Source organism: Peromyscus maniculatus, chromosome 7, assembly GCF_049852395.1.
Source record: "Peromyscus maniculatus bairdii isolate BWxNUB_F1_BW_parent chromosome 7, HU_Pman_BW_mat_3.1, whole genome shotgun sequence".
Taxonomy (NCBI): Eukaryota; Metazoa; Chordata; class Mammalia; order Rodentia; family Cricetidae; genus Peromyscus; species Peromyscus maniculatus.
In genome coordinates, this window is record NC_134858.1 from 64,353,472 (window position 1) to 64,380,333 (window position 26,862).

The following is a 26,862-nucleotide window of genomic DNA, read 5'->3' on the forward strand; positions in this document are numbered from 1 at the left end:
TTACTACATCCAGAAATTTACTTGCTCAGAAGGAGTTGACTTAGGAGACGGTTAAATACCGAACCTCGTTCTCTTTGGGTGTTCTCAGAACTTCCCAGTGGACCCCAGTGGTTCTCAGCTGCACTGCACACCCAGGATGATCAGATCTGGAGGAGAAGTCCAGAAGAATCAGTCTTTGTTTCCCCAGATACCTCAAACATGCAGCCAGGCTGCAGGCCACACTGCAGCTCTTCCAGAGGCTGCTGTGTGAAAGCTCAGGGACAGGTCCAGGCTAGACAGTTCTGCTGCTTCTGTGTTCCAGGAGAAAGGGTCTTTTCAGAAAAGGGCTCAGCTGTGCCTCCTCTAAAGACACAGGCTGCTGTCTGGAGGTGCTGGCCGTCAGAGGTTATCTGGAGCGCTGGTTGTAAAGAAGGAAGTCCTTGTCTTGGCAGAGCAGACAGAGTTTCAGGCTTCGGCAGCTACCTCCAGCGACAAAAAATGCCCAGATGCCCATGACCACCATGATTATATATGCTGACACCAGATTTACTCCATAATAAGGAGTTAGGAAGGTCTGCAAAGGAAAAATAAATCAGCTTGGGTAAAAGCACAAGCTTTTCAAACCTGTGGAATAAACAGATACAGAGGGAAAAAAATACATAATGCTTTCAACAGCTGGACTGTGTCTCTCAATCATGGGATGACTGTCGTGTGTGAGAGACTCAGGAAGGCCCAGCAGACACTGGGCTGTGAACTTGCACTGTGCTTGACTCAAATGGCAACCCCAGAAGACACCTGTAGCCAGCAGCTAGTGGGATACTTAACAGAGAGCAATGGAGCACCTGGGCTCCATTTCTGTGTTAATTGAATTGGCTCTAAGAATTTGCAGCAAAGTCAGGTACATCTAGATTACTTTAATATGAACCATTAGTATTCAAAGCAACATGAGGAAATAGAGTTAGCCTTTTGACTGTACAATTGCTATGGATTCCAAAAGTTTAATCATTATAAAACATTAACAGGAACGCAGCTCAGTGGTAGAGTGTATGAAGGCCTGGGTTCAATCCCCAGCACCAAAGAATGACTGATAGAGTGCCAAACGGTGCATTGAGTGAAATTACTGAAGACAAGTCTCCACCATAATGGAACTTATATACTACTAAATAACACAGATAATGAAGAAGTAATTAAAATATTAATTGCAAATTATGATTGAAAGGACTTGGAGGATGAGGCAGAAACAAGCTTGAAATTATGGGCACTCGTAATCCAAAGATATCATGTTACTATTACTAGTAACAGACCAGGAGACTTCAAAAGGCTGAAGTCAAATAAGCCCTTGAAAGTGTGAGCATGGTACTCAGAGGACAGGCCATGGAAAGGAAAAGCACTAGCACAGCCTCCACATGGAACTTAATGCTATCCCATGAATGAAAATTCCCAAGGAGCTACTACAAAGACAGGAAAAGACAGTGCAAGATTAAGCTCTAAGATACTCCAACATTGCTCAATCTCTGGAAGATTAAGAGTCAGTAATGGCCAAGTGTTGGTAGAGTATGCCTTTAATCCCACCAACTCAGGAGGCAGAGGCAGGTGGGACTCTGTGAGTTTGAGGCAAGCCTGGTCTACAGAGCAACTTCTAGGACAGCCAAGACTCACAGAGAAAACCTGTCTGGAAACACAGAACAAAACAAACAAACAAAAATTAGTCTGCAAAGGAGTCAAGAATGAGGCAAAAGAAAATCAGGATAGTGTCTGTAGTAGAAGTCAAGGAGGAAATTGAAGGACCAGTTCTAGCAAAAGAAAATATTTGACTGGGTCAATTTGTTGCCACACACCTTTAAAACAAGTGCACTTTTCTTCACCCAACCTGCATATGCCCCTGACTAAGGAACCAAAGATGAACTCTCCAGAAATGGGTTTATTTTTCAGGTAGCACCTCATGTAGAAAGAATGTGTTCTTCAAGAGCCACACTTGGGGCAAGGTAGATTTTGGAAATGTTATGGAAACTTTTCCAGAATAATCCTACATTCAAGCACATTAAATTTTAGTTTATATTGCTGAATGATCGAGTCCTTTGAATTTTTTCAGTTTATCTGTTTTAGAGCCCTTTTCCCCCATAAGCAATCACAAAAGCATTGGATCTTGGTTATAGAAAATGACACTACCCAGGTGAGAAAAATAACTCTTAAAACTTGAAGTTTAGCTACGTTATTTATCAGAAGACAAAAGTAAAATAATAAAAACCAATAAATTAGACAACATTAAAATGAAAAAACTGGGACTGGGGATGTAACTCATGGGAGGCTTGCTTGTGTCCATGCAGGATACCCTTCGCTGGTGCCCCAGAACCACACACAAGACACATCTACAATACTAGTTCTAAGTGGCTGAGGCAGAATAGCCACATTTGAGGCTAGCCAGAGCTACAGAGTAAATTCTAGACCAGGCTGGGCTATAAAGGGAGAGTGTCTAAAAAAAGAATATAAAGACAATGAAATACAAACCGTTTACAGCACATATACCTGACAAGAGATTCTCTTGTAGAAAGTATAAAGAACTCCTAAAACATTAAAAAAGACAGCAGGAAGTAGGCAAAATATTTGAAGGGGTTTCAAAAAGAAATAGTCCAAGTGCTTACTTTACTATCAGGACATAAAAGTGTAGTATGCTTTTACTATATTCCCTGTAAAATAGGACAAAGTCATACCAAGTATTGGCAAGGATGTAGAGCAACAGAAGCTTGTTGATAAATGGTTAGTGATTATGTCAATATAAACATGATTAAAAAATCTGAGTGATATGACCAGTTGATGTAATGCACTCTTCTAGGTATGTACCAAAAGAATATATGTGCACGTGTTTGCCGACATATCCCGGAATGAATTATAGTTGTAATTGTCACCGTAGCTAGGAACTAGAGGGCTGAGCAGAAGGCTTAGAGCTTCAAGTGCTTGTTCAATAGCCTGCTCTTAGATTCCTCTCATCTGTCTCATCCAGTCTGTAGGGAACACGATGGCTCTCCTTCTGATACATGTTTCCCTGAATCTGGCCATTTCTCATTTCTTCACTGCTCTTTCATCCAAGTCCTCCTTGCCTTTCCCTCAACAAAATGACCTCTCCCAGCTAATCTACTCTTATCAAAGCAATCTATTCCAAATGGTGCCAGATTATCCTCCACCTTTCCCCGCATTTTCTATTTTGAGACAGGATCTCACTCTGTAGCCTAGGCTAGCTTGCAAATCACTAGGTAGACAGACTAGCCTTAAAGTCATGGTGGTCCTCCTGCCTCAGCCTCCTCAGAGCCCACATTCCTTTGTTCAACATTCTTATAACAACTCTTCAGTTCACTGAGAGGGAAAGACGAAGTCCTACATTATCTGTACGTGGCTCTCACTTCCAGCCTCCTACTTCCCGCCCTCCGTCAGTTCTCAGCAGCATCCCCCACTAATCTCACATGGTTCATCTGCTCTGACCACCCTGGTCCATAAACATGCTAAGCATGCTCTCTAACCAGAAGACCTTGGCTACTCAGTCTAGTATGTTCTCTCTTAAGATAACCACATGATCAGTTCCTTTACCTAGACCAAATGAAGTAAAGGCAGGTAGACCATGAGTTCAAGGTCAGCCTGACTGTAGCACCAGTTTGCAAATTAAAGTTGAAAAAACTTGTCCAGACTCATTCTTAAAGTACTCTGTAATGATTTGTATCTGACTGGTAATTTGTTTTTTAAGCACATGATAATTATCAAAACGTCCCTTTGTCTTACAAATAGAAAAAAATAAATGTATAGTTCCTGTATCCACAGATAAATAATATTAAATTTTTTAATATGTTTACTTTTCTGTCTTTTATGCTTACACTATTTGCTTGGCTTTGCATAGATGCCATCGTGTAAGAGGTAACCTTAGTACTAAAAAGTACTGCAAGACTTTGGGCATGCATGGGGAAACAGACTGTATTTTAGCTGGACTAGAGGGCAAGAGGCCTAGTGGAAGAAAATAGGATAGAAACTCTAAACAGAAGAAAAGTAGAGACTCAGGAGGCAGGTTAGAGAAGAACTTTTCTTTACAAAAACATAACTGTTACTGTTGTTTGTATTTGTGTAACGTGTGTGAGTGCAAACATGCACATGCCAAGGCATACTTGTAGAGATCAGAGGACAACTTTCGGAAGTTGGCTCTCTCCTTCCACGACGGGCACTGTGTATTAAACTCAGGGTATCAATTTGCCTGGCAAGCACTTTCACCTGCTGATGAGGACTGGCACTAATTAGCATGTTTGTGGAACCCACAGGGAGATGCTGCTGAGAACTGATGTAGGGAGGGAAGTAGGAGGTTGGTGAGAAGTGAGAACCATGTACAGATAATGTAGGACTTTGTCTTTCCCTCTCAGTGAACTGAAGAGTTGTTATAAGAATGTTGAACAAAGGAGGAGGAGGCTGAGGCAGGAGGACCACCATGACTTTGAGGTTTAGTCTACTTGGTGATTACCAGGATAACCTAGGCTACAGAGTGAGATCCTGTCTCAAAATACAATTTTCTTTTACCATCTCCCTGACCCAGGAGAAACCTTTTCAATATTGTACATAAAATGTGCAAAGGGTCTAGACAGGGCCACGGCAGGGTCATTTTGATAACTGTCATGTATATAAATGACCAATTAGCACTCAGATCCAAGTCCTTACACACTGCTGTAAAAACAAATCTGACAACTGTTTTAAACTTGACCTTGCAGACTGGCTCTGTTATAATGTCACTAAGGCAGGGAAACCAGCACATCTGCTACTGCTCAGAACGTGTAAAGTGTCCCCACCTTTCGGAGCCTGTTTTAGAAACTTGTATCAAGAGCTCAAATATTCACACCAATTGACTTCATAGTTCCCTGCCTCAAAGCCTAAACATATGGGGAAAGTCCCATGCACATAAAGCATCACAACAGCTTCACAACAGCCAAAACAACAACAAAAACAAAGGGAGGTGGTTAACAAAATTAATCAAGTAAAAATAATTTTCACCACATGAACTATGAACCAAAGACTGAGGGGCTCCCAGCTGGATCAGGCCCTCTGAATAGGTGAGACAGTTGATTGGCTTGATCAGTTTGGGAGGCATCTAGGCAGTGGGACCAAGTCCTGTGCTCATTCCATGAGTTGGCTGTTTGAAACCAGGAACTTATGCAGGGACACTTGGCTCAGTCTGAGAGGAAGGGACTGGACCTCCCTGGACTGAGTTTACCAAGTCGATCACAGTCCTCGGGGGAGGACTTGTCCTGGAGGAGGTGGGAATGGAGGGTGGGCTGGGGGTAAGGGGAGGGCGTGGGAGGGGGGAGAATAGGGGAACCCATGGCTGATATGTAGAACTGAATGGTATTGTAAAATAAAAAATATATATCACAAAAAAAAAAAAAAAAAAAAAATAATTTTCACCTAAAGATTTAAACTTAACTAAAATCTGTATCTTAAGGAATTTGTAATGGAGGAAAATTGCTTCAGATATGCTTCATACGTAAGCGTGATGCAAACTATTTTAGGCTTGACCATATATCACTAAAGGACAGACATGAGGAAAATCTCTAATGAGACAGACCCCCTCAAAATTAACTAGACTGTCACTGTGCTGAGACACACACGACCCACTGTCCACTCCAGGGCTTTTCTGACTTGCCCCACTTTCCCGAGGGTGTCCTTCCTTTGGGTGGAATCCACCACACAGACGTCTGCACTTGAGCTCTGCCAGCACTGGGGACACAGGGACAACACTCACCTGGGTGGACACCAGCAGGTGAGTCAGGAGAACTGTAAGGAGGGTGTGCCACTTTTTCTTCTCACAGCCATCAAAAAACACAATGCCCCAGAACACATGCAGCATTATGATCACCAGCGTCATGAAAGCTGAAAAGACAAGTCAGCAATTAGCGGCCAGTCCTGCAGACAACAGACACCAAACCCAGCTGAACCCCATCACTGTGCACCGGCCCCGAGGGTCCCCTGGCTTCAGTGATAGAATCTGACCACCAGTGCACAGAACTGGCTTGCTAAGAACTCCACATTAACTTCCAAAGAAGTTAGGAGGGGGGCAGTCTTTGTAGAAGCTATTCCTCTAGAAGACAAACCTGTTAGACAAAAGCCAACTTGGATTTGGCTTTCAAGGAGTTTCCCTGAGGTATGCAATGAGATTAGTATGAAATCTACACAGCTTATTTTCAACTATCCTTCAGCCCTATTTACAGAGAATTTTCTCAGTTGAACAGAACACACTGTCTCAACAAGTCTCGACACTGTAGGGAAATTTCTCTTCAGAAAATTTTTAGAGAATGTAATAAAAAATTAAAAATCATTGTAATTTTCTTAAGATACTTTTTAAGAGTTGGCAGTGAATCTGACCATCACTTCCATGTCTCTGTAATATTGCCTGTATAGGTGTCCTGTGTCCTGGATAACATTTCTTTTTTAAAGCAAGCAAGTCCCATATATTCACACTTTAACATGAAAAAAGGCATATAGATTTCCCTTTCCTGCCACATAATAAACAGGCCATGAGCTTTAACCCACCAGACAGAAAAACCCCAGGCTAGAGTTCTGCACCACTTGAAGGAAAAATAACCTGGCATTGCCAAGCAAAGGAGAATAGTTACATCTATTTCAGTCCAGCAAGGCATTTGAGCTACACTATATACTATAGACTATATACACTATGGACTATATATACTATATACTATAGACTATTACACTATGGACTATATACACTATATACTATAGACTATATATACTACAGACTGTATACACTATAGACTATATATACACTATGGACTATATGCAATACACTATAGACTATATCTACTATGGACTATATATTATAGACTATAGACCATATATACTATGGACTATATACACTATATACTCTATCTGTACTCCAAACCAGTGAGTTCTCAAATCAACAGATCACTAGCCCAGGGACTTGTTATCAATGCAACTTACTGGTACCCATCCCACCCATGAATCAGAAGCAATGGGGCAGGAGCCCAGCAAAGCCAGTTTAAACAGCTTTCCTAGAGATTTAATGCATGGTCAAGTTTCAGAATCCTGCCAAGGAGGCATTCTTATAAATGTTATAAGGAGATGCAAGAATATTTACACCAGGGCTGGAGAGATGGCTCAGAGGTTAAGAGCACTGACTGCTCTTCCAGAGGTCCTGAGTTCAATTCCCAGCAACCACATGGTGGCTCACAACCATCTGTAATGACATCTGGCACCCTCTTCTGTATACATAATAAATAAATAAATCTTAAAAAAAAAAGAATATTTACACCAGTACTGCTGTAATAACAAGTAATGGCCATGGTTACCCACTTCTGCCTCCACCTCCCAAGTGCTGCACCACCATGCCTGGCTTGAGTTCTATGTTTCTGATGCAAGGAGGCATTTGGAGAGTCATAGATGATCTGCTGTTAAAGTCATTTGGGTCTAGATGAGTGCAGAGGAACTTGGATGTTAGTCTGAGATGTTTGACTTGACTTTGGAGGCAAAATCATTCCATGTATAAGTAAATTACATTGTACTCACCTAGTGAACTACTATAAATGACTCACAACATGTATGATCTCAAGAACACAATGCTTAAGCTAGGCGGTGGTGGTGGTGGTGGTGCATACATTTAATCCCAGCACTTGGGAGGCAGATGCAGGTGGATCTCTGTGAGTCTGAGGCCAGCCTGAGCTACAGAGTGAGTTCCAGGAAAGGTGCAAAGCTACACAGAGAAACCCTGTCTCAGAAACAAAAAAACAAAAACACAATGCTTAGTGAGAACAAACACACTGTGAAAATGCATAATATTCATATGAAGTAAGAGATCCACAAAATAATATTAAAAGGACATAACTTGTGGCTAGAAGAGAGTAAGTTGTCACATCTCTGGGACAGTGTCTTCATGTCAGGCTCTGGAAGACCACACTAAAAAAAGGATTCGATCTAGGTCCAGTCATCATTTTGAAGAAGACAGTTCTTAAGGACAGATGCCTATCAATGGTCTGACACTGAGACCACTTAAGATGCCCAGAGTCTAAGCAAAGGCTTTTAAATTTTCTCTGAGTCAAAAAAGACCAAGGCAAAAACTGACACAATGGGAACTTTTTTTTTTAATTCATAAAGTCTTCATATTCTAAGGAAGGGTTTTCTAAGACGTAGACGTCAATCAAATGTCAAGAGGAATCACTACCACAGGCATCTGCCATCTGCCCTGGCAGCCTCTGCTTGCCCTTCTCTCTAGGCTTTGCCATGGGTACTGAGATCAGCTAAGTGTGCTCCCAAGGTTAGCTCCCAGAGTCCAGCCAATTGGGAAATGCTCTTACTGATAACATTTTCCAGCCTGTTCTTATCCAAAACAGTGTTATTCTATAAGCTTCAGTCAAGCATTCTCTGGATCTCTGTCAGGGACCAGCTCTGACCTGTCCAAGGGTTCTTGAGGGGAGGAGTGAGGAGTGAGGAAGTATTAGCTAGATATATAGACAGAGACTTCGAGAAAGACAGAGACACAGGATAGCTTTGGGAGGGCCCTGGATCAATACCCAGCCACCTCGACTTTATTCATGATGGGCTTTTTATACATCAGCAAGGGGAGGGGCAAAAGACCTCCCCCTTTCAAGGTCGAGGTATAAAGTACCAACAAGTGTAGACCCTTCAAAACACCTGGTAACCATGCCCTTAGCCAAATCATCCCATTATGCAGCCTTGCAAAGCAAGCCCAGGCTTTCTGACCTTAAGTAAGGCCTTACTAGGGAACCTCTGTGGGCTACCACAGACCTCATTGATCCTGATCGTGCTTCCAAATTCCAGATCTGAATGTCTTGATCCTTCCAGCTAAGAGGCCTGATGGACTGACTTTGCCTCCAAAGTCAAATCAGACATCTCAGACCAGCATTCAAGTTCCTCCTCAGTCTAGACCCAAATGACTTTAACAGCAGATCCCTGTGACTCTTCAACTACATCCTTGTGTCAGAAAGTCAGACCTCAAGCCAGGAATGGTGGTGCAGCACTTAGGAGATAGAGACAGAGGCAGGAGGCTCAAAAAGTTCAAAAGGTCATCCTTGATTTGACTAGGAGACATTAAGTCATACAAAGTAGAACTTAACTAAGGGAACACTGCCTCCAAAATACTCCAAAGATAAGTAGTTTGCTAACCAGGTTTGTTAGTGATAAACAAAATTTAGGATGCTAGAATGTAAGTAAGTGTTTGTTCTTCAGGATTGACCAGCTTAGGCTCCATTCCCATAACAACAGAAACAACCCTGATTTAAAGCCAACCATTATGTCCATCCCAGTATCAAAGAACATGCCTCTAACAGACAGATCAAGAGGGCAGTATAGGGTCATAACCACTGCCAAGTTCTGGTGTGCAAAAAAGCCCACAGTTCCCTTCTTGAGACAGCATAATTCTGCTAGATGGGCAAAATCACCTCTGGTGACAACTATTTGAAACAAACCAACCAACCATGGTGGCATACTTAAAATAATTCTGGCAATATCTTTCTGTGTAAATCTCTCATATGCTAAGTTTCCAGATTTGCACTCTTCTATTTATGTTTCCATTGTGTAGCCTGGACATGGGTGGGAAGTGGGGAAATTTAAGAATGACAGCATATATAATAATACATAAGCCTAAGATGTATATATGTTAACAAAACCTACTATTGGAGGCTGGCTCTTCTTTGGGCATTAGCCATAGCTAGATGCACACTATTATTAAAGAGCATTTGTTTATTAATCTCTAAGTGTACAGAGTGATTTCTCACTGGGAATACATAATATTTCTTTAACAGTGGCAGAAGGAGAGAACTGACTCCCACAAATTGTCCTCTGACCTCTACACATATACTATGACACCCAAAATTAAATTGTCAAATGAATACAACCTCTGTGCAACCAGCAAGCTAGTGCTGTGGATATAGCTCTGTATAAATAAGCATTGATTGGCCGGTAGCCACACAGGAAGTATAGGCGGGACTAACAGAGAGGAGAATTGAGGGAACAGGGAGGCAGAGAGGGAGACTGTCTGGAGCCACCAGGACAAGCAAGATGTTAGGTATCAGTAAGCCATGAGCCATGTGGTAAAGTATAGATTAATAGAAATGGGCTAAATATAAGAGTAAGAGCTAGACAATGATAGCCCTGAGCTAATGGCCAAGCAGTTTAAATAATGTGTCTGTGTGTTTATTTTATAAGTAGGCTCCGGGACTGGCGGTACTTGGTGGAACTTGGAGAGAAAAGCTCTCCAGCTACAAGCTAGTCTTCCCTGTTTGAAAAGTTTGGCTTTCTAAGGACTATAGCACACAGTTCAGACCCTTTAACTTTGGCTATGAGTTAAGTGAAGGTGTGTTAATGGGTCATGCTTATTAATGTTGCCTCCAGCATAGCAGGTTACCCTGGTAAATATTGACCACCAATTAGGCTCCATTACCATACAAAATAAGACAACCCTGACTACAGCTGGTCACTAGACCCATCCTCATATCAAAGAACATGCCTCTAACAGGCAGCTCAAGGTAGCTGGTATATCATTAAGTCCCCTGTGCTTTTACCAGGAAAAGGCTCAATCTGCCAGGTGGGCAAGATGACCCTGGGAAACTATTCAAACAGAACAACATTGGTGTACTTAAATAATTGTGGCAATGTCTTTACCATATAAATCTCCCAACTGCCCAAGTGGCCAGACTTGCTGTTTCCTGTCTCTGTTAAAGTTGCTCTAAGTGTAACCTGGTGCTAGAATCCAAAAGAGATTTAAGGTTAACAGTGTGTGGAATATATATGCCTAAGGTCTACATAAGCTGGTAGAATTATCTGTTTGAGGCTGGTTCCTTTTTCTTTACTAGTCAGAACTAGTCACATACTTGGAAAAGCTAAGGAGCTTTTTCCTTTATTAATCTTTAAGTGTGAGGAGTAATTTCTCACTGCTAATGCATGTCAATTCTATGCTACAACCATAAAATAATTTACAATGTGAATGCTTCCTCCAGATATCAGGCCATGAGCATCCTGATGTGAACACTTTGACTCTCGTTATCAGAGATGTGGGGAGTGCAAGAGGAGCTTTAAGAGTGAACTGGCCCAGTCGAGCCAGAACTAACCAGAAGAAATGGCCGTGGAACAATCAGCAAATGCCAGGATGCCTAGGACATGTGTCCCACACAGCTACAGAGCCGCATGGGTTCCAACTGAGGTAGTTGAGGGAAGCTAGATTAATAATGCTAAAAACAGGGTGAAATTTTTCTCTTTCAAGTTTTTATCGTACTGGATTTAGTTTTATTTAATGCTTAGTGACTCTAAGCTGGGCATTCTTTCTTCATTTTTTATTTTCTTTAGACAGTGTCTCACAATGTAGCCCTGGCTGGCCTCTCACACATGGGGATCCACATGCCTCTGCGTCCTGAGTACAGGGATGTACAAGCACACACCACCATGCCCAGCTTTTGGTCACTACTTCTGTCCTTCCGGAAAGAGTTAGAAATTGAGGCCTGCAGGAGAGAGGTCTCTTCCTTCTACTTGGAACATCCTTCCCTGCAGCTCCTTCCTCTGTTGGCCTAAATATTAATTATATTTAAGTGAATGTCTATTCAAATGGTCCTTCCTCCATAAGCTGTGACTAGCTTTTATTTTTCAGTAACCATTTTAAGCGGCATCTAGTAACAAAGGACTCCAAGAGGTTCTAGGGACACAAATAATGAGACAGCCACAGCGCTTGCTTATATATTTTAGCACACAACTGGACAGCAAGAGGCACTCAACAATAGTCACATCGTCATTCACAGCTAGGATGTATATGACAGAGGCAAAGCACTTTACTGTCTCCATATGAGTCCACACCTCTCTCCTCCTCTGTAACATTTATATTGTGCTTTGTGTTTGTTTTTATTCCTATCATGGGCAGAAGGCATGGAGAAATCGTTAATACTTATTAATAGTCTGCATACTTAAATAATCAAAAGGACTTGTCCCCAAATACTAAATTGATGATGTGACTTGAACTTGGAACCTAAATCTCATACTTCCTTCTCAGCCAAGTACTTCCAAGAAATGGCAATGAGTCTAAATGTGGGCCTGCTCCACAAGTACTGATAAAAAAGAACTAACTTACATGTGTACTTCATAAAACTATTTTTATATAACATAAAAATTTATGTACATACAGATATCATATAATATGTGTATTACTAACATAACGGACATAGAAAGAGATGCTAATTAATGACTCATATTTCTTACTTATTCTAATTACCATTTTAGGAACAGATCTACTCTTCCAAGGGACTCATTTTAAGCTGACCTTTATAATAGCCTGGTTTACTGAAGGGAGTTAGCACCATCTAGAATACAAAAACCATCAATACATGAAGATGGCAAGAAAACACTTCCTAAAACAATGTAAACTAAGAAAATTCACAATACAGAAGGTGTCTTCTTAATTTCTACTGGACTCTGACAGACATTAGCCACTAGAACTACATTTGCTTTTCGCAAACCAAGCATTATGAACATTTAAAATTTATGCCAGGTGACTGGAAAGATGGCTCAGTGATTAAAAGCACGGGCTGCTCTTCCAGAGGACCTGGGTTCAATTCCCAGCAACCACATGACAGCTCATAACTCTCTGTAACTCCAGTTCCAGGGGATCTGACACCCTCACAGACATATATGCAGGCAAAGAACAAATACTCATAAAATACAAATAAGTAAATCATAAAAATTACCAGGAATGTTCCAGTTTGGAATATTCACAAAGGCAATCTGCTACGTTGGGGGCAACATTAACAAGCATGATCCACTCACACACTTCCCCTTAACTCCCAGAGTTAAAGGGTCTGAACTGCATGCTCTCAGCCTCACAAAGTCAAACACTTTCCAAACAGGGAAGACTAGCTTGCTGGCTGCACAGGGATGGGTTCACTGGAGAAGCTGGCACATTAATGTCCACAGGCGAGGCTCAGATTTGAACAAACAAGGGAACTGAGAATGGTGGGAGACTGTCTCGGGGTCAGGAGTGCCAGGATGTCTCTAAACTACTGCAGCTTTTTAAAAATTGGCCATTTCTCTTTATAATCTTTTTATTCTATTAAAATCTACTGAAACACTATTTAGTTTTTGGTCATATTCCCCTACAAGATGGTAAGCTCCCTAATGAGCTTTGGCCTGGATGTGAGCATGGCTTTAATTGAAAAAATTGGTATGTGAGTCCACTTATTCCAGTTAATAACTGCTATTGGTCTAGACAACTACAAACACAACTATTTTTCCTCTAGTTTTAAACAAAGTAGAATTTAATAAAATAATATTCTAATTATAAAACAAACTTTGGTCATTGTGTCATACTTGTTGCTGGTGAATGAGAAGCACTGTGAAAAGAGTTGGTCCTTTTGTATTGCATCTTGGCATAAAAAGATTAAATCATCTACCTTTCCCTCTGCATTTAAAGATCAAGTCATGCTGCCTATCTATAAAAGGCACTGAGTTATAGATTAATCAGATATTAGAATGTAGACTAGGGGTCTTGTGTTGAATCACTAGCACTGGGCAAGGAAAAAAAGCAGGTGTTTACAGGTTTATATCGAAGATAAATCTAAAATGACAAAACAGAGAGGATATAGCTCATAAAAATTAGCTGCTAATGTTTCAACTATACTGTAAACATTTTAGTATAGCCAAATAAATATATATAATTCTTTTTGTTTGTTTGTTTGGTTTTTTGAAGCAGGGTTTCCTCTGTGTAGCTTTGGAATCTATCATGGAACTTGCTCTGTAGAGCAGGCTGGCCTCAAACTCACAGAGATCCTTCTGCCTCTGCCTCCCGAGTGCTGGGATTAAAGGTGTGTATCGCCACTGACCAGCAAATATATAAATCTTATGCAAGATCAATTCCTGTAATATTCTACAGTACTCCAATCAAACCTCTGCCCCCACTCCCAGGTCCTTCACTTGTAGTGCCTAAGAATATCTTCCCTTTGAAAGTCTTAATATAAACCACCTCTGCTTGAATTCTGAGGCCAATGAATTGCAATAAGGACGATCCTTCAGAGCACAGCTAGGACACATACCTGAATTAAGGAAGAACTGAGGAGAATCACCATGAATGCCCACTGTGCCTGGTCCCAACGAGTCAGACAGGGTGTTCACAAAGGAAAACACTCCACTCATGATTCCAAAGCCCAAGCCAGAAACTAGAGAGGAAGAAAACACCGTTAACCCCTTTTCCTGTTATGAGTTCAGTTCAAATCTAATTTGCAAGGACTGGGGAATACTATTTCACTGCAGGGAAAAGGGTACACCTGCTGTTGCTGAAGGACCAGACAGCCAGCTCTGGAAGGCTAAGTGAGAAAGGAGAGGAGAAAAGGAAGGACAGGAAGTATCAGATCAATGAACAAGGCAGAGGCACAGAAGAAACTGGAGAGGAAAAAGAGGGTAATGTGATGAAGGCCCTGGCTTTGGTTTATTGTTGCCAGACTATGAGGGAGTAATTGTGATTGCAAGATGAGATCTCTGGGCCAGACTGAGCTAATTCTACATGGAGACCTAGATCCAGTGTGTGTGTGTGTGTGTGTGTGTGTGTGTGTGTGTGTGTGTGTGTGTGCAGGTATTGGATCCCCTAGAATTAGAGTTCCAGGTGGTTGTGAGCCATTGTCTGGGTCCTGGGTACTGAATTCAGGTCCTCTGCGAGAGCAATAGGTGCTCTTAACTGCTGAGTCACCTCTTCAGGACTTCTATTATTTCTCTTCATGACACCACAGGGTCTAACTTACCATAGGCCAACAGTCGCATTGAGGGTGTTGTCTCCTCAGGGTTTATGCTTTTCAAACCCTCATTGGCTGTTCTAAAAGAAAAACACATTTTTTATTGGTTTGTTTATTTTTTTATTTTTGCTTTTCGAGACAAGATTTCTCTGTGTGGCTTTGGAGCCTGTCCTGGATCTTGCTCTATAGACCAAGCTGGCCTCGAACTCACAGAGATCCACCTGCCTCTGCTTCCCGAGTACTGGGATTAAAGACATGTGCCACCACCAACTGACACAATTTTTTTTTTAAAAGAAATAGCTGCATATAGGGCAGGTCACAGAACCCTTTAAACCTAGATTCTTAGTGAGGCTTCTGATCAGGTTACACTCTAGTTTGCAGTCAGAATCCATTTAAGTGAGACCCAGCACATTTTTAATAACTGAAGTCAAATTAAATATCTACCAACCTCATCTAGTTGATGTCTCCATAAAAGGAAAAATAAAAAATATTAGTAACAAGCCAACAGGGATTAAATTCAATGGGAATAATAGCAATGTTTTAATTTCTGAGATCAACAAATATTTATCTCATTAGCCTGAGGGATCTATCACTCTGAATTTTCTTCTTCCCAAAGTCTTATATCTTTATCTCCAACTTAGTGGCGTTCTGTTGTATATTTCACTATGGTTACATTCTCCTATCCTCCGTTCTACTTCCCACTCCAAAGAACCAAAATCATTCTCACCCTTCTAACAGCAGTTTTTTTAGTGTAGTAACTAAGCTCATGCCTCACACGTGCTAAGAATACGATCACTCAGTGACACCCGTAGCCTGCCCCCAACTTTTCCCACTCTTCTCCATTGTAATTTGTTAAAGTAGATGATATAGTGAGGAGCTAAATTCTCATGTTGGTACTTAATCATGAGGTCTTTTGATTCTAAAATAGTTTACTATTTGATTCACATTCCCAATTCAGAAGCACGTGAAGTCTGATGTTTTTATAGTATCCTGTATGAAATTCTGCCTTTAGAATAGACTATAAATACTTAAATGAAAAAACAAATACTTCTCAGTAATAAATCAACCCAGAGTGATCAGATCCATACTTCTGTTATGGCCAGTTCACAAATGTACCAAGAATCTGCCTCTGCCCCCTACCCTATTGTTATGCAGACGTATTAGGAACACTAGCTGTGATTTGTTATACTACTGTCTCTTTTACTAATCCCTGTTGGCCAGAAACTCTGCAACCATTTACAAGCCAACTGAAAGGATATTTAAATTATACATACTGTAAAGTATGTCTACAAAAGAACCAAAATACTTTGGAATGACTTGTCAGCCAGTGCTGAAACAGAAGGAGGTGAGATGAGCTGTAAGAACAGACAAGCTAACCAGAACACACTTATTTCTCAGACATGCATTAATTTAAACTTCAGGGAAGCCAGGTGTGGTGGCTCATGTCTGCAATCTTAGCACTTGGGAGGCTGAGGCAGGAGGACTTCTGAATGTTCAGGGCCAGCCTGGGCTATACAGTGAAACTCTACTCAAAAGACCAATGTAAAATGAAATTTAAAATCTCAAGGAACACATACATAGTTATTACTGTTGGTCTATTCAATACATAATACAGAATCACTGCACAAATATAAATGTCACTGATTATGTTTGGTAATATAGAATTCAATCAAAATAGCCATGTGAATAGTGAAAAGGATCCTCTGCTTCTCTAGAATCAAAAGGAACAATTTGCAATTTCAGTGTTGTCCATTTGGAAGCACTGTTTGGCAGGAAGGATGTGACTCAGATATTTATGTGACTGTCTTCTTATTTCTCCAGAGCAGCAACCAACTAAATTGTACAATTTTCCTTAATAAAACAAACCTACCTGTCAGAAAAATTCTGTTAAAGGTTAGTTCAACTTTATGAGTTATATAATAGTAATAATCTACAGCAACAAATGTACATAGGTAGCTTAATTGATAAATTTGGGAGGATTTCTGTTTTGTGTAAGATATTTTCTCAGTTGGACACACTGTGGTACTGCAATCAGTAATATCTTAAGTTTCTAGGCATGGTAGCCCATGTCAGAAATACCAACAAGGTCAGAAGTTCAAGGTCATTCTCAACTACATACTGAGTTGGAAGCCATGTGGGGATACATGAGACCTCTACTTCTAAAATAACTTTTAAACTTTTAAAATAAAGCAAAACAAAAGCAAAACCACAGAAAACCTCAAATGGTGTATTTCTATTCAGATCCCTTGATAATCTCCCTCTCATCTGCACACTCAAAAAAGAATAAATGAGCCAGAGGTGGTGGTGCACCTCTTTAATCCCAGCATGTAGGAGACAGAGGCAGTTGGATCCCTGGGAGTTCAAGGCTGGCCTGGCTTATATAGCAAGTTCCAGGCCAGTCAGGGTTACATGAGATGTTGGATCATAAAAATAAATAAACAGATAAATAAATAAACAAATAAGAAAATAATTTATCAATAGTTTTAAAAAATTTATATTATAAAAATTGGAACTTTTAATTGTGGGAATCTGGTAACAAATGTAACAGAGTTTATGCTTCAGTAGCCAGAAGAGACATCCTGCCTAGCAGAGTCAGTGTTCATCAAGAACTTGGAAACTCATCACATTTTGTACTTTCTCACTTCCTAATGTCAACAGTGAACTGTCTGTGTTGCAACATTTCCTCTCACAAACTCTGTAACTCGGAATGAGGAAGTGTATTCAACTTTTGACTTCATGTATTTAAGATATTTGGAGTTTTTCTCTTTGTTTATTTGTTGCTTTGGTTTTTGAGATGGTCTCATGTAACTGGCTGGCTTCAATATCATTATGGAGCTAAGATTACAGGTGTGAACCACCATGCCCATCTTATTAGATCCTGGGATGGAGCCCAGGGCTTCCTGTTTGATAGGCAACTACTCTCCAGCTGAGTTACATCTGTAGCCCCTAATATACCACTTTAAAAAATTTTAAAAAGAGTGACACTTCTTTAAAAAAAAAAAAAAAAAGCAAAAACCAACAACATCCAAAAGCTGTGCTGATCTGGGCTGGAGAGATGACTCAGTGGTTAAGTGCATTGACTGCTCTTCCAGAGGACCTGGGTTCAATTCCCAGCCCCACATGGCAGTTCACAACTGTCTGTAAATCCAGTTTCAGGAGACCTAATATCTTCATACCAATGCAGATTTTAAAAAAAGAAACTGTAGCAGGGGTAGGGGAGGTATAGGCCGGTGGGGGAGGGGCAAACAAAACCCATAACAGTGGTTATCTTAGCTTTTTTTCTTTTCCGTAAACATAAGATTTTTCTAAACTCACCAAATATGTATTTGTATTACAATGAAACTGAATTATGTTACAAAACTTTCAATCCAAGCAAAATTAATTCTATATAGGCATTGCACAGCAGTTTTAGGCAACAGTTACCAAAGACATCTGTTTTAGGTAATGAACGGTTATATTTTAGGCTACATAACTTAGAATGTTTTAATATTTATATGTTACATGGAAACATATAAAACACTTGTGGCCACATGCCAATTTCTTACTCTGCGAGGCCTTGTCATGCTGGCAGTTACAATTCACTCACCAAACAAACATAAACAAAACATTCTTACATCGTGAATATATTAATTTAGAAGTTTGGTGAACTTCCACATTCTGTGCTACAGAATTCACGAGAGGAAATATTGTAGCACCAGTAGTTCTCACTATTACTATTCACTCATTAATCCATTCAGAGTGAAGTAACTATTGCTGACTCATGAAAAAAGTTATTTGACTGCAATGGTTTAGAAAATGGGTGCAATGCCCGGTGGTGGTGGTGGTGGTGGTGGTGGTGGTGGTGGTGGTGGTGGTGGTGGTGGTGGTGGTACACGCCTTTAATCCCAGCACTCAGGAGGCAGAGGCAGGTGGATCTCTGTGACTTCGAGGCCAGCCTGGTCTCCAAAGCGAGTTCCAGGAAAGGCGCAAAGCTACACAGAGAAACCCTGTCTTGAAAGACCAAAAAAAAAAAAAAAAAAAAAAGAAAGAAAGAAAGAAAAAGAAAATGGGTGCAAATACTAAACATTTTAATCTTGGAAGCAAATTCAGGCAGCAAAACTCTGACTAAGGCAGTTCCTTAAACTAAAAAGCTCAATTTTTGACAAAACCTATTTTTGGCAGTGGGATATTTAAGCAAAATTTGGTTACAGCCAAATCTTTGTTTTAATACAGTATAGCATAAGATATTAATTTAAATGTATCCACTTACACATTAGTCATTAACAAAGTGCTATAAAAATTGTCAAAATTCTCAAGCTTGCTTTAACACAGTTATATAATATTAAACAGTAGTAAATTTTCTGGGAATTTGAAAAGTTTGGTTTTGTTTGTTGGGGATTTTTTGTTTTTGTTTTTGCTTTTTACATAGGATCTCATGTTAATCAAGTAAGCTTTAACTTGGAAGTACTAAAGGTACCTTTGAACTCCTGATCCTCTCAGCCCCATCTCCCAAGTACTAGAATTACAGATTAGGCATGACAGGAAATTTTTGTAGAATATACCAAAAGCTTATTAACTATGAATTCTGCAATGCAAACACAGACATCTATTAATGCATGTTTCTCTGATTCACTGTTTGCAATTTTCCCAAACCTCCTTTCAGAAGAACAAGAATAATTTCCCTAGGAGGCCAAAGAGGTTTCTCTGAACTTCCTAGCTGATTGCCTGCAAAACGTCAGGATTCCTTCTTCACATGGTGCCATTCTCCTACTGCCCTCATTCAAAATGAGGACCTACTTTCAGTTTATAGTCTTTCAGGAACTCTGATTGGTGCCGAGGAAAAGCTGTTGCTTCCAGTGAAAAACTGAAAAGACGGCAGGGAAAACCAGCAGGTACCATCTAAATCTTGGCACTCTGATGAAGGTCAGGATCATCATTGAAACAAGAGGTTACTAAACCCATGTCCCAAACTGTAATAGTATTACAAATGAAGGTTTTTCAAAATTAAAACCATCATCTAAATGTGCAAAGGCAGCAGGAGCCAGTGATGATGCTGATAGAAAACTTAGTCCCCAATGGGGCTGGGTTATGTAGAAAACAATGTCTGGTCAAGGGTGCTGCTTGGATCACACTGCAGTACAAGCATCTGGTGAAAAACAGGCAACGACCAAAGGGGGCATGTCCACTGCCAAACGAGGAAAGGGGGCATGTCCACTGCCAAACGACCAAAGGGGGCATGTCCACTGCCAAATGAGGAAAGGGCTTAGAAGCCACAACCATGCCTTTGGAGGTTCCTGTGAAGAATGGAGGTGTGCTGAGACTTCACAGGGACCCTATGACAATCACCATGGCACAGGCCAAAAGTGGAACCATTTTGATTACCCTCGTAATAATATACAGTTAAAATTTAGATTGTAGATTGAAGGTTAGGGGTGTGAACTGTTTGCCTCTCATGTGCAAGATCCTGGCCTCAACCATTAGTACTTTAAAATAACAACAACAATAAATCAAATCTTAGGATGGTAGTAACTAACTTCTGCATATCAGAAACATTCAACATAATTAAATGTCCTCCCTGTAAAAATTTAAACGTTACTTTTTGTTTCTTTGAAAGTTCTGGGCTCAAGGTCTTTTCTTCTGAGTAGCAGGGACTACTGGCTGGTGACCACCATGACCAGCTTTAAATGTTACTTTTTCCTCTCTTTGCTTTTTTTCTTTTCTTTCATTTTTTCTTAAACAATACTGGGGAATGAAAACCACCAGGGCTCTGAGCATGCTGGCATGGGCTCTACCAACTAAGCTGCATTCCCAGTTCTTCACATTCCTTTCAATATTTACTTAATGCTCTTTAAGTTTTCCCCAGAGACTAGCAATTGCCATTTTAAACCTTTTCAAAAATATATCTTTTTAAAGTTACATTTATTTTTTATTTTCTGTGTGTGCATGCAGGTGAGCACATTAATGCTAGGGTGTATATATACATGTAAAGGTCAGAAGGCAACTTGAGGGAGTGCTTTCTCTTCTCCTATGTTTATATGGATCCAGAGCTTGAACTCAGCTCATCAGGCTTGCTGGCAAGCACCTTTACCCACAGGACTATCATCTGCCAGGCACCCAAAAGCTATGGTTTTTGCTTCTAAGCAATGGCTTCCTGGTTTTCAATTTGTAACTTAAATTGCTTCATTATAAAAAGGGAATCTAATATCTATTAGTAAAGGCAAAATGTTTTTTTTATCCAGAATAATAACATATTAGGAAATCAAATTACCAGAAGCCTATTCAAGGTGCTGTTCCTGAGGTTCACTTTTATCTATGAAATCCATGGAGAGTCTCATGGGCAGAAATGAAAACAAGACAGCACATTTATCACTCCACTGAGCTTTACCACACAAGAGAAGCTAATCTCATGATTTACAAAAACAACATGGAGTTCCAAGTACATCTGAGATCCTCATGGGTCTGACCGATGACCACATCCTATCCCCAAAAGGGAGCTCATGTCTTGGGCTTTTTAAAAAAAATGTACTTTGCAGACTTGAAACTAAAGAAAATGTTTAAAAAATGGATCTTTTTTTCTCACTAAGTCAAAACAATGGAAGCATAATCTCTATAAGAATAATTTATTTCAGGTGGTAAGGGAAACATGAAGTCCCAATGGGAAGGCTCTTTGTTGTTTCAGTAATTATTTCTCTGGGTTATTTGTCTTCAATGCACTTCTCATCTTCTATTTGTTCATTCATTTCTTGCTAGTTTCCTCCCATCAAAAGTTCCAGGAGGTCTGACCTCCCTCCCTTTCTCTGTTTTTTTGAGACAGGTCTCACTAGACTCTGTAGACTAGGCTGACCTCCAACTCACAGAGATCCACCTGCCTCTGCCTCCTGAGAGCTGGGATTAAAGGTGTGTGCCACCAGGGCTTCTGTATCTCCAGTTTCTACAAAGTGCCTCGCATTGGGCAAATTCTCAAGAAACATTTTTGAGAGGAAGGAGACAAAAGAGAAAAGAAAAAGGGAGGGTATGAGGGCAGGCAGGCAAGCCAGGCCAGAAGTTTAAATACTCTATATTTTCAGGCTAGAAATGGACCAATCACCAAATCACAACTCAAGTCTAACTGGGAAAATAAAGCAAACATTTAACTTACTTTAACAGCCTATAATACGCAAACCTAAACAGTTCTTGGAAACAGACAGAGAGCAACACTCCAAAGATGAGCAGGTACTTCTGTGTTGGTCCATCTCTGTTGTCAGTGATGACTCTCACTAGGTACCAAAAAACAGATGAAAGCAGAAGAGACACCAACCAGAAGAAAGCTCTGGAATGTAGAAGAAAAAAAGCCACAAGTTAACAGAAGCACAAGATTAATAATGACTTTAAATCTGCTGGAAAAGGAACAAAGATCTTGATTTTTTTTAATTGGGAAAAAAGTCCTTGAAGTGGCGTTCTGGATCATCAGTTGCTGATCAGTCTCTCCTAGTGAGAAAAATAGTCCAAGAGGAATGTCAGATGTGCTCAACAAGAACGTGCTGAGTGACCCTGTCAGGTGCACACTAAGACACTGTCTGCCAAGGACTGGCCAAGAGGAACTCGGTTGCTATTTTTCTAAGCGATGTTTTTCCTTTTTGAAAAACACTGGTTATATATAGAAATATATAACCAGTGACCATTGCAATTTTCATAGTCTCAAAATTCTCCAGAAACTATGGATTTAATGGCTAACTATCTGTACAGATAGTCTTTTTCTGACTAAAACAAATACTTAAACCTGCATTCATAGTGTGCCCCGTGTAAAGTTCAGAAGTTGCAAACCCGTGCTCTGGTGTCGTTGTTTTCCAGGCCCGGTTCTGACAACCCTCCTGTGGATTTTAATGACGACAGCAAGCCTTATAAGCCTTCGGATCAACAGACTCTATTGTTTTTTAATTACAATAGCGAAGGAGCGCTGTTCAGTAAGTCAAAAAGAAGTTCAGAAAGACGGGAGTCCCTGGCCTAGCTAGCTGGCCTGGTGCCAAGTCCCAGAAACTCTCAGCAGGTGCAGAGAGAGCAAGACCACGTTCGCCAGCAGAGTTCGGTATTTACCAAGCTCCCAGGACGACATGGCCTGGTCAGGTGTTGCTGCGTTTTCTCGCACTTCCACCCTCCGCTGCACCCCAGTCATTACCCAGGGGTCTACAAGAAAAATCTGAGCCCAAGCCCCTCCTCACAGGCATTCTGAGTCCGAGGATGGGGGCTGGGGAGGGGTGGGTCACTGATCCCCAGGTGACTTTAATGACAGAGGGTGGGAACCACTCTTGGACGCCACTGAGCACTGGGTGAAATGAGACTCCTGTGGAAAGGCGAAGGCTCCACACACGAATGGATCCAAGCGTCCCCACACTTAGTCCACAGCAGCCTGGATGCGCAGGGCGCGCCTGCTCAGCCTGCCCTTCTCCTCAGACCCTGGCAGGAGAGGAGGAGCCCCCCTCCTTTCAGCCCTGGCAGTCCCACAGGCTGGAGACAGTGGGGGGGGGATCCCCGAGGTCATGGGGACCCCGGCGCGGGAGGGGACCCGCTGCGTCAAGGACCGGGGGCAGTCTCACCCGGCGATGAGGAAGATGACGCGCAAAGGGTCGGTGGCGATGGTGAAGACGTAGAGAGCGAGCGCGGGCCCGAAGGCGATGAAGGCGCAACCGAAGAACACGGCCGCCGTCATGGCGACCGCCGAAGCCAGTCCCGGAAGCCCGAGGGGACCCGAGGTGCGTGGGGCGCAGTCTTAGCGGGTTGCCCGGTGCTCTGTGCTCAGTCAGGGCAGGAGGCGGGGCCTGGAGATGCTCTGCTGCGATGCAGAGCGGTGGGCGGGGCGGAGCTCGGAGGGCGGGGACTTGAGGTGACCCTAAATTTGTCAGTGCGGAGGGCGGGGCGGAGCCCGGGAGGCGGGGCCTCGAGCTGCTCCGCAGCAAGGCAGAGCGGGAGGGCGGGACGGAGCTCGGGAGAAGGAGGCTGGAGATGCTCAGCTTTCTTTGGTAGATCGGGCCGAGGCCGAACTCCGGAGTTAGTTCGGGAGGTGCTCCAGCTGCTATGAGTGAGGGGCTCGGCAGGCGGTTTCTTGAGAGCTCAGAGTGCCTTCAGAGCCTGTGCCGGGGCTTCGAGAGGCTTCATAAGCTATTAAAGCGGCGATTCCTCGAGGGTCTCCGCGGTCAGAACCCGTGCGGGGCGTCTAGGGGATCTGAAGCCTTCAGCGCAGGGGGCCGGCCTCAAGGGGCTTAGCATGCTGTCAAGGGCAGGGCCGTGCGCCTGGAAGGCTTAGAGTGCTGTCAGAGTGGGCGCGCGGCCTGGAAGGGTTCAGTGTGCTGGCATGTAAGGGCAGGGGCGTGCGGGGGTGGGGTGGGAGGCGACGGTGAGGGTTTCCTCGAGGTTTTCTGGAGCAAAGAAAGTTGCGGCATGGCTGAGACAGCTTTTGGATGTGGAGCGATCCAGAGCCTGGACCTCCGAGGGGCGATGAGCTGCATGCACCAAGCCTCAGACCTGGCAGCACTGCAGATCCTTATTCCAAAGCGTGGTTCACTGTGATCTTAAAGATGTGCTCAGAGTCCTCTTCCCCATGGATGTACATTGACACTGGTGCCAGGTGGCTGTGAGGTGGCCTAGGGGAGGTTAGTAGCACACTTTTGTGCTGCAGGTCAACTGAAGTAAACAGCAGGACAGAGGCAAGGTTCCTTTAAAATCAATCAATCTATCTATCTACCTATCTATACATATATATTTTAAAGGACATTTTTCCGTATGCATAGTTGCAGGAACATCATGCACCATCATACATTAAAAAAAAAAATCCAGATCGGATTGGTATGACCCAGGTGATGGAATTGTTCCCGATGGAAAAAGGATGAAATAGTGATGAACTTTTCTGACAAGCTGGTTTCCTTACCAGTAACCTCTTATTTTTGAAAAATAAAGTTGTTTTTGAAGGCATTTTCTAACTCTGTCTGAATTTAAAATTCAGGACAAACAGCCACAGCTGTGTTAGATTCTACAAAGTTGATACTGACTAATTACAACTGTATAATTATGGAGAGTTGTAAATATTGCAGACACAGAGACAAATGATCTTGGGCTATCTAGCCCCTTAATAGCTATCCATTGCCCACTTCTGTATCAGCCCTAAAGTCCTTGTAACTATCACATGACATTTTTTTGAACATATTAACTACTAGCCTCCACCAACCCCAAAGCTAAGAAGGTCATCAGATCGCATCTGAGACCTGTAGCAGAGACTTCCCTGCTTTGCTGTGTATCTGGAAGGGGCCTTGATTAGTTACTTTTATTTTGGAGCTATGAAAACTTCATGTGCCCATTTCCATGTTGGAACACAGTATTTGGGGCAATCTTCCCAGGCAAAGATCACTCAGATTTGGCTCCAGAATAAACAGCTGTTTATACCCTGTGAAATGAGAGCTGTGTTTTGCTTGGACATCCCTATAGCAACAATAACATCACCTTGCTATGTGCTCCTCTAACACAAGTTCATTTCACTGGCTCATCTGTCTTCCTATTTAAATGTTAAACTTCCAGAAGCAGAGACTTTGTTATTTTCCAGTGCCTAGAAGAAACCCCTAAACTACTTTTTCAAGGGATAGAATAATTTCATTTTAGAAATGAAACTTAGAAGCATCTGAAATCACCTATTAATTTAATAATGTCGGAGAGGTTTTAAAACAAAGATTGTAAAGTTCCCTGGTCATTCCTATTTAAGATATGGCTTTATTCATGTTAAGTGAGAATAATATCTCATGAGTTATCTTGAGGACCAAACCTGGCACACCTATACATTCATTAATGTCCACTGCCATAGTCTGAGTGTGAGATGTCCCCTTCAGGCATTGTGTTGGAACACTTAGTCCCCAACTGGTGGCACTGTTTGTGAAGGTTGTGGAATCTTCAGGAGACAGCGCACCGATGGAGGAAGTGGGTAGGGGTGGGCCTTGAGGTTTTGTAACCCAGTCCCACTGCCTGTTCATCATTCGCTTCCTGATTGTGGGTGCAATGTGACCAGCTGCTTCCCTTCCTGCTGCTCGGTCTCCCCAACCCTGCTGAACTGTCAGCCAGAATAAACCCCCCCTGCCTGGATGCTTGTCAGGCAGTTTATCACAGCAGTGAGAAAAGTAACTAACACCTCCATCACAGAGAGTTCCTGGAAAGCAGCAGTGAAGACAGACTAATAGTAAAAGTTGGGAGCATTTTACTTATCAATTAAGAAAATGGTTCTTTATTTCTTATAGAAATTGTCATCTTTGCCACCTTAAACAGTTACATGTTCAACCCATTTATTCCAATGAATACTTTGTCTTTTAAAAATTATTATTATTATTATATTATTATTAATTATTTTGAAACAGAGTCTCACTATGTAGCTCTGGCTGGCCTGGAACTCATATGAAGACTAGGCCGGCTTTGACCTCATAAAGATCCAGCTTGCCTCTATCTCCTTAGTGCTGTGATTAAAGGTATGTGCCACCATACTCAGCCCCATTTTTAACTATGTGTAGGTGTGTGTCTGCATGTGGGTATGTGTACATGAGGGTGGGTACCCATGGAGGCCAGAGGTATCTGACCTCCTGGGACTGGAATTACAGATGGTTGTGAGCCACCTGTGGGTTCCAGGAACCAAACATGGGTCCTCTGGGAGAATAGCAAGTACTCTTAACAGCCAAGCCGTGGTTCCAGCCTGGAATACTTCATTTTTAAACTGTCTCATCCTGTCAAAACTGATGTGCAAACAATAGTGCAGGGTGACTTGCCATCAGGTAAGAATGTTTTAGTAACCTAGAATCAAAGTTATCAATAAAATTTGGCTACTTCAGCTCCAAGCAGAAGTATCTCCACAGAAGCATAATATACTTGTGTCTTTAATATAAATTATATTTTTTTCTTTACATACCTTATTAAACTCTTGTTCTTTGAGACAAAGCCTCATTCTGTATTCCGGGTTGGCCTTGAACTTCCTATGTAACCCAGCTGGCCTGCTCAAGTTCCCCTGGTGCTAGGATTATAGGCATGAGTCATTCTGCCTTGTGAAAAAATTTCCTTTTACCAAACTCTTGTGCTCAGATTGAAAGCTAATTCAGCACGTTCAGGTTTACTGTGACTCCTACTC

At 41.8% G+C, this 26,862-nt stretch overlaps 1 protein-coding gene across 1 annotated transcript; it reads right to left on the minus strand.

Moving 5' to 3' along the window:
* Positions 1 to 23,440, minus strand: LOC102923001 (aph-1B gamma-secretase subunit). Its single transcript, XM_006979307.4, has 6 exons — positions 23,309 to 23,440; positions 21,874 to 22,044; positions 14,766 to 14,836; positions 14,064 to 14,186; positions 5,747 to 5,874; positions 1 to 553 (listed from the first exon to the last, which is right to left on the minus strand). Exons 1-6 carry the CDS (start codon positions 23,419 to 23,421, stop codon positions 386 to 388), a joined length of 774 nt encoding a protein of 257 aa, XP_006979369.1. The 5' UTR covers positions 23,422 to 23,440; the 3' UTR covers positions 1 to 385.
* Positions 23,441 to 26,862: the final 3,422 nt, after the last annotated feature.

Excerpts from the sequence above, each read along its gene's own strand:
- LOC102923001 (XM_006979307.4), bottom strand. The coding sequence starts at position 23,421 with ATGACGGCGGCCGTGTTCTTCGGTTGCGCCTTCATCGCCTTCGGGCCC. Across the intron at positions 22,045-23,308 it reads GTCATCTTCCTCATCGCCGG|AGCTTTCTTCTGGTTGGTGT; the intron begins GTGAGACTGCCC and ends TCTACATTCCAG. Across the intron at positions 5,875-14,063 it reads TCAGTTCTTCCTTAATTCAG|CTTTCATGACGCTGGTGATC; the intron begins GTATGTGTCCTA and ends TTGTCTTTTCAG.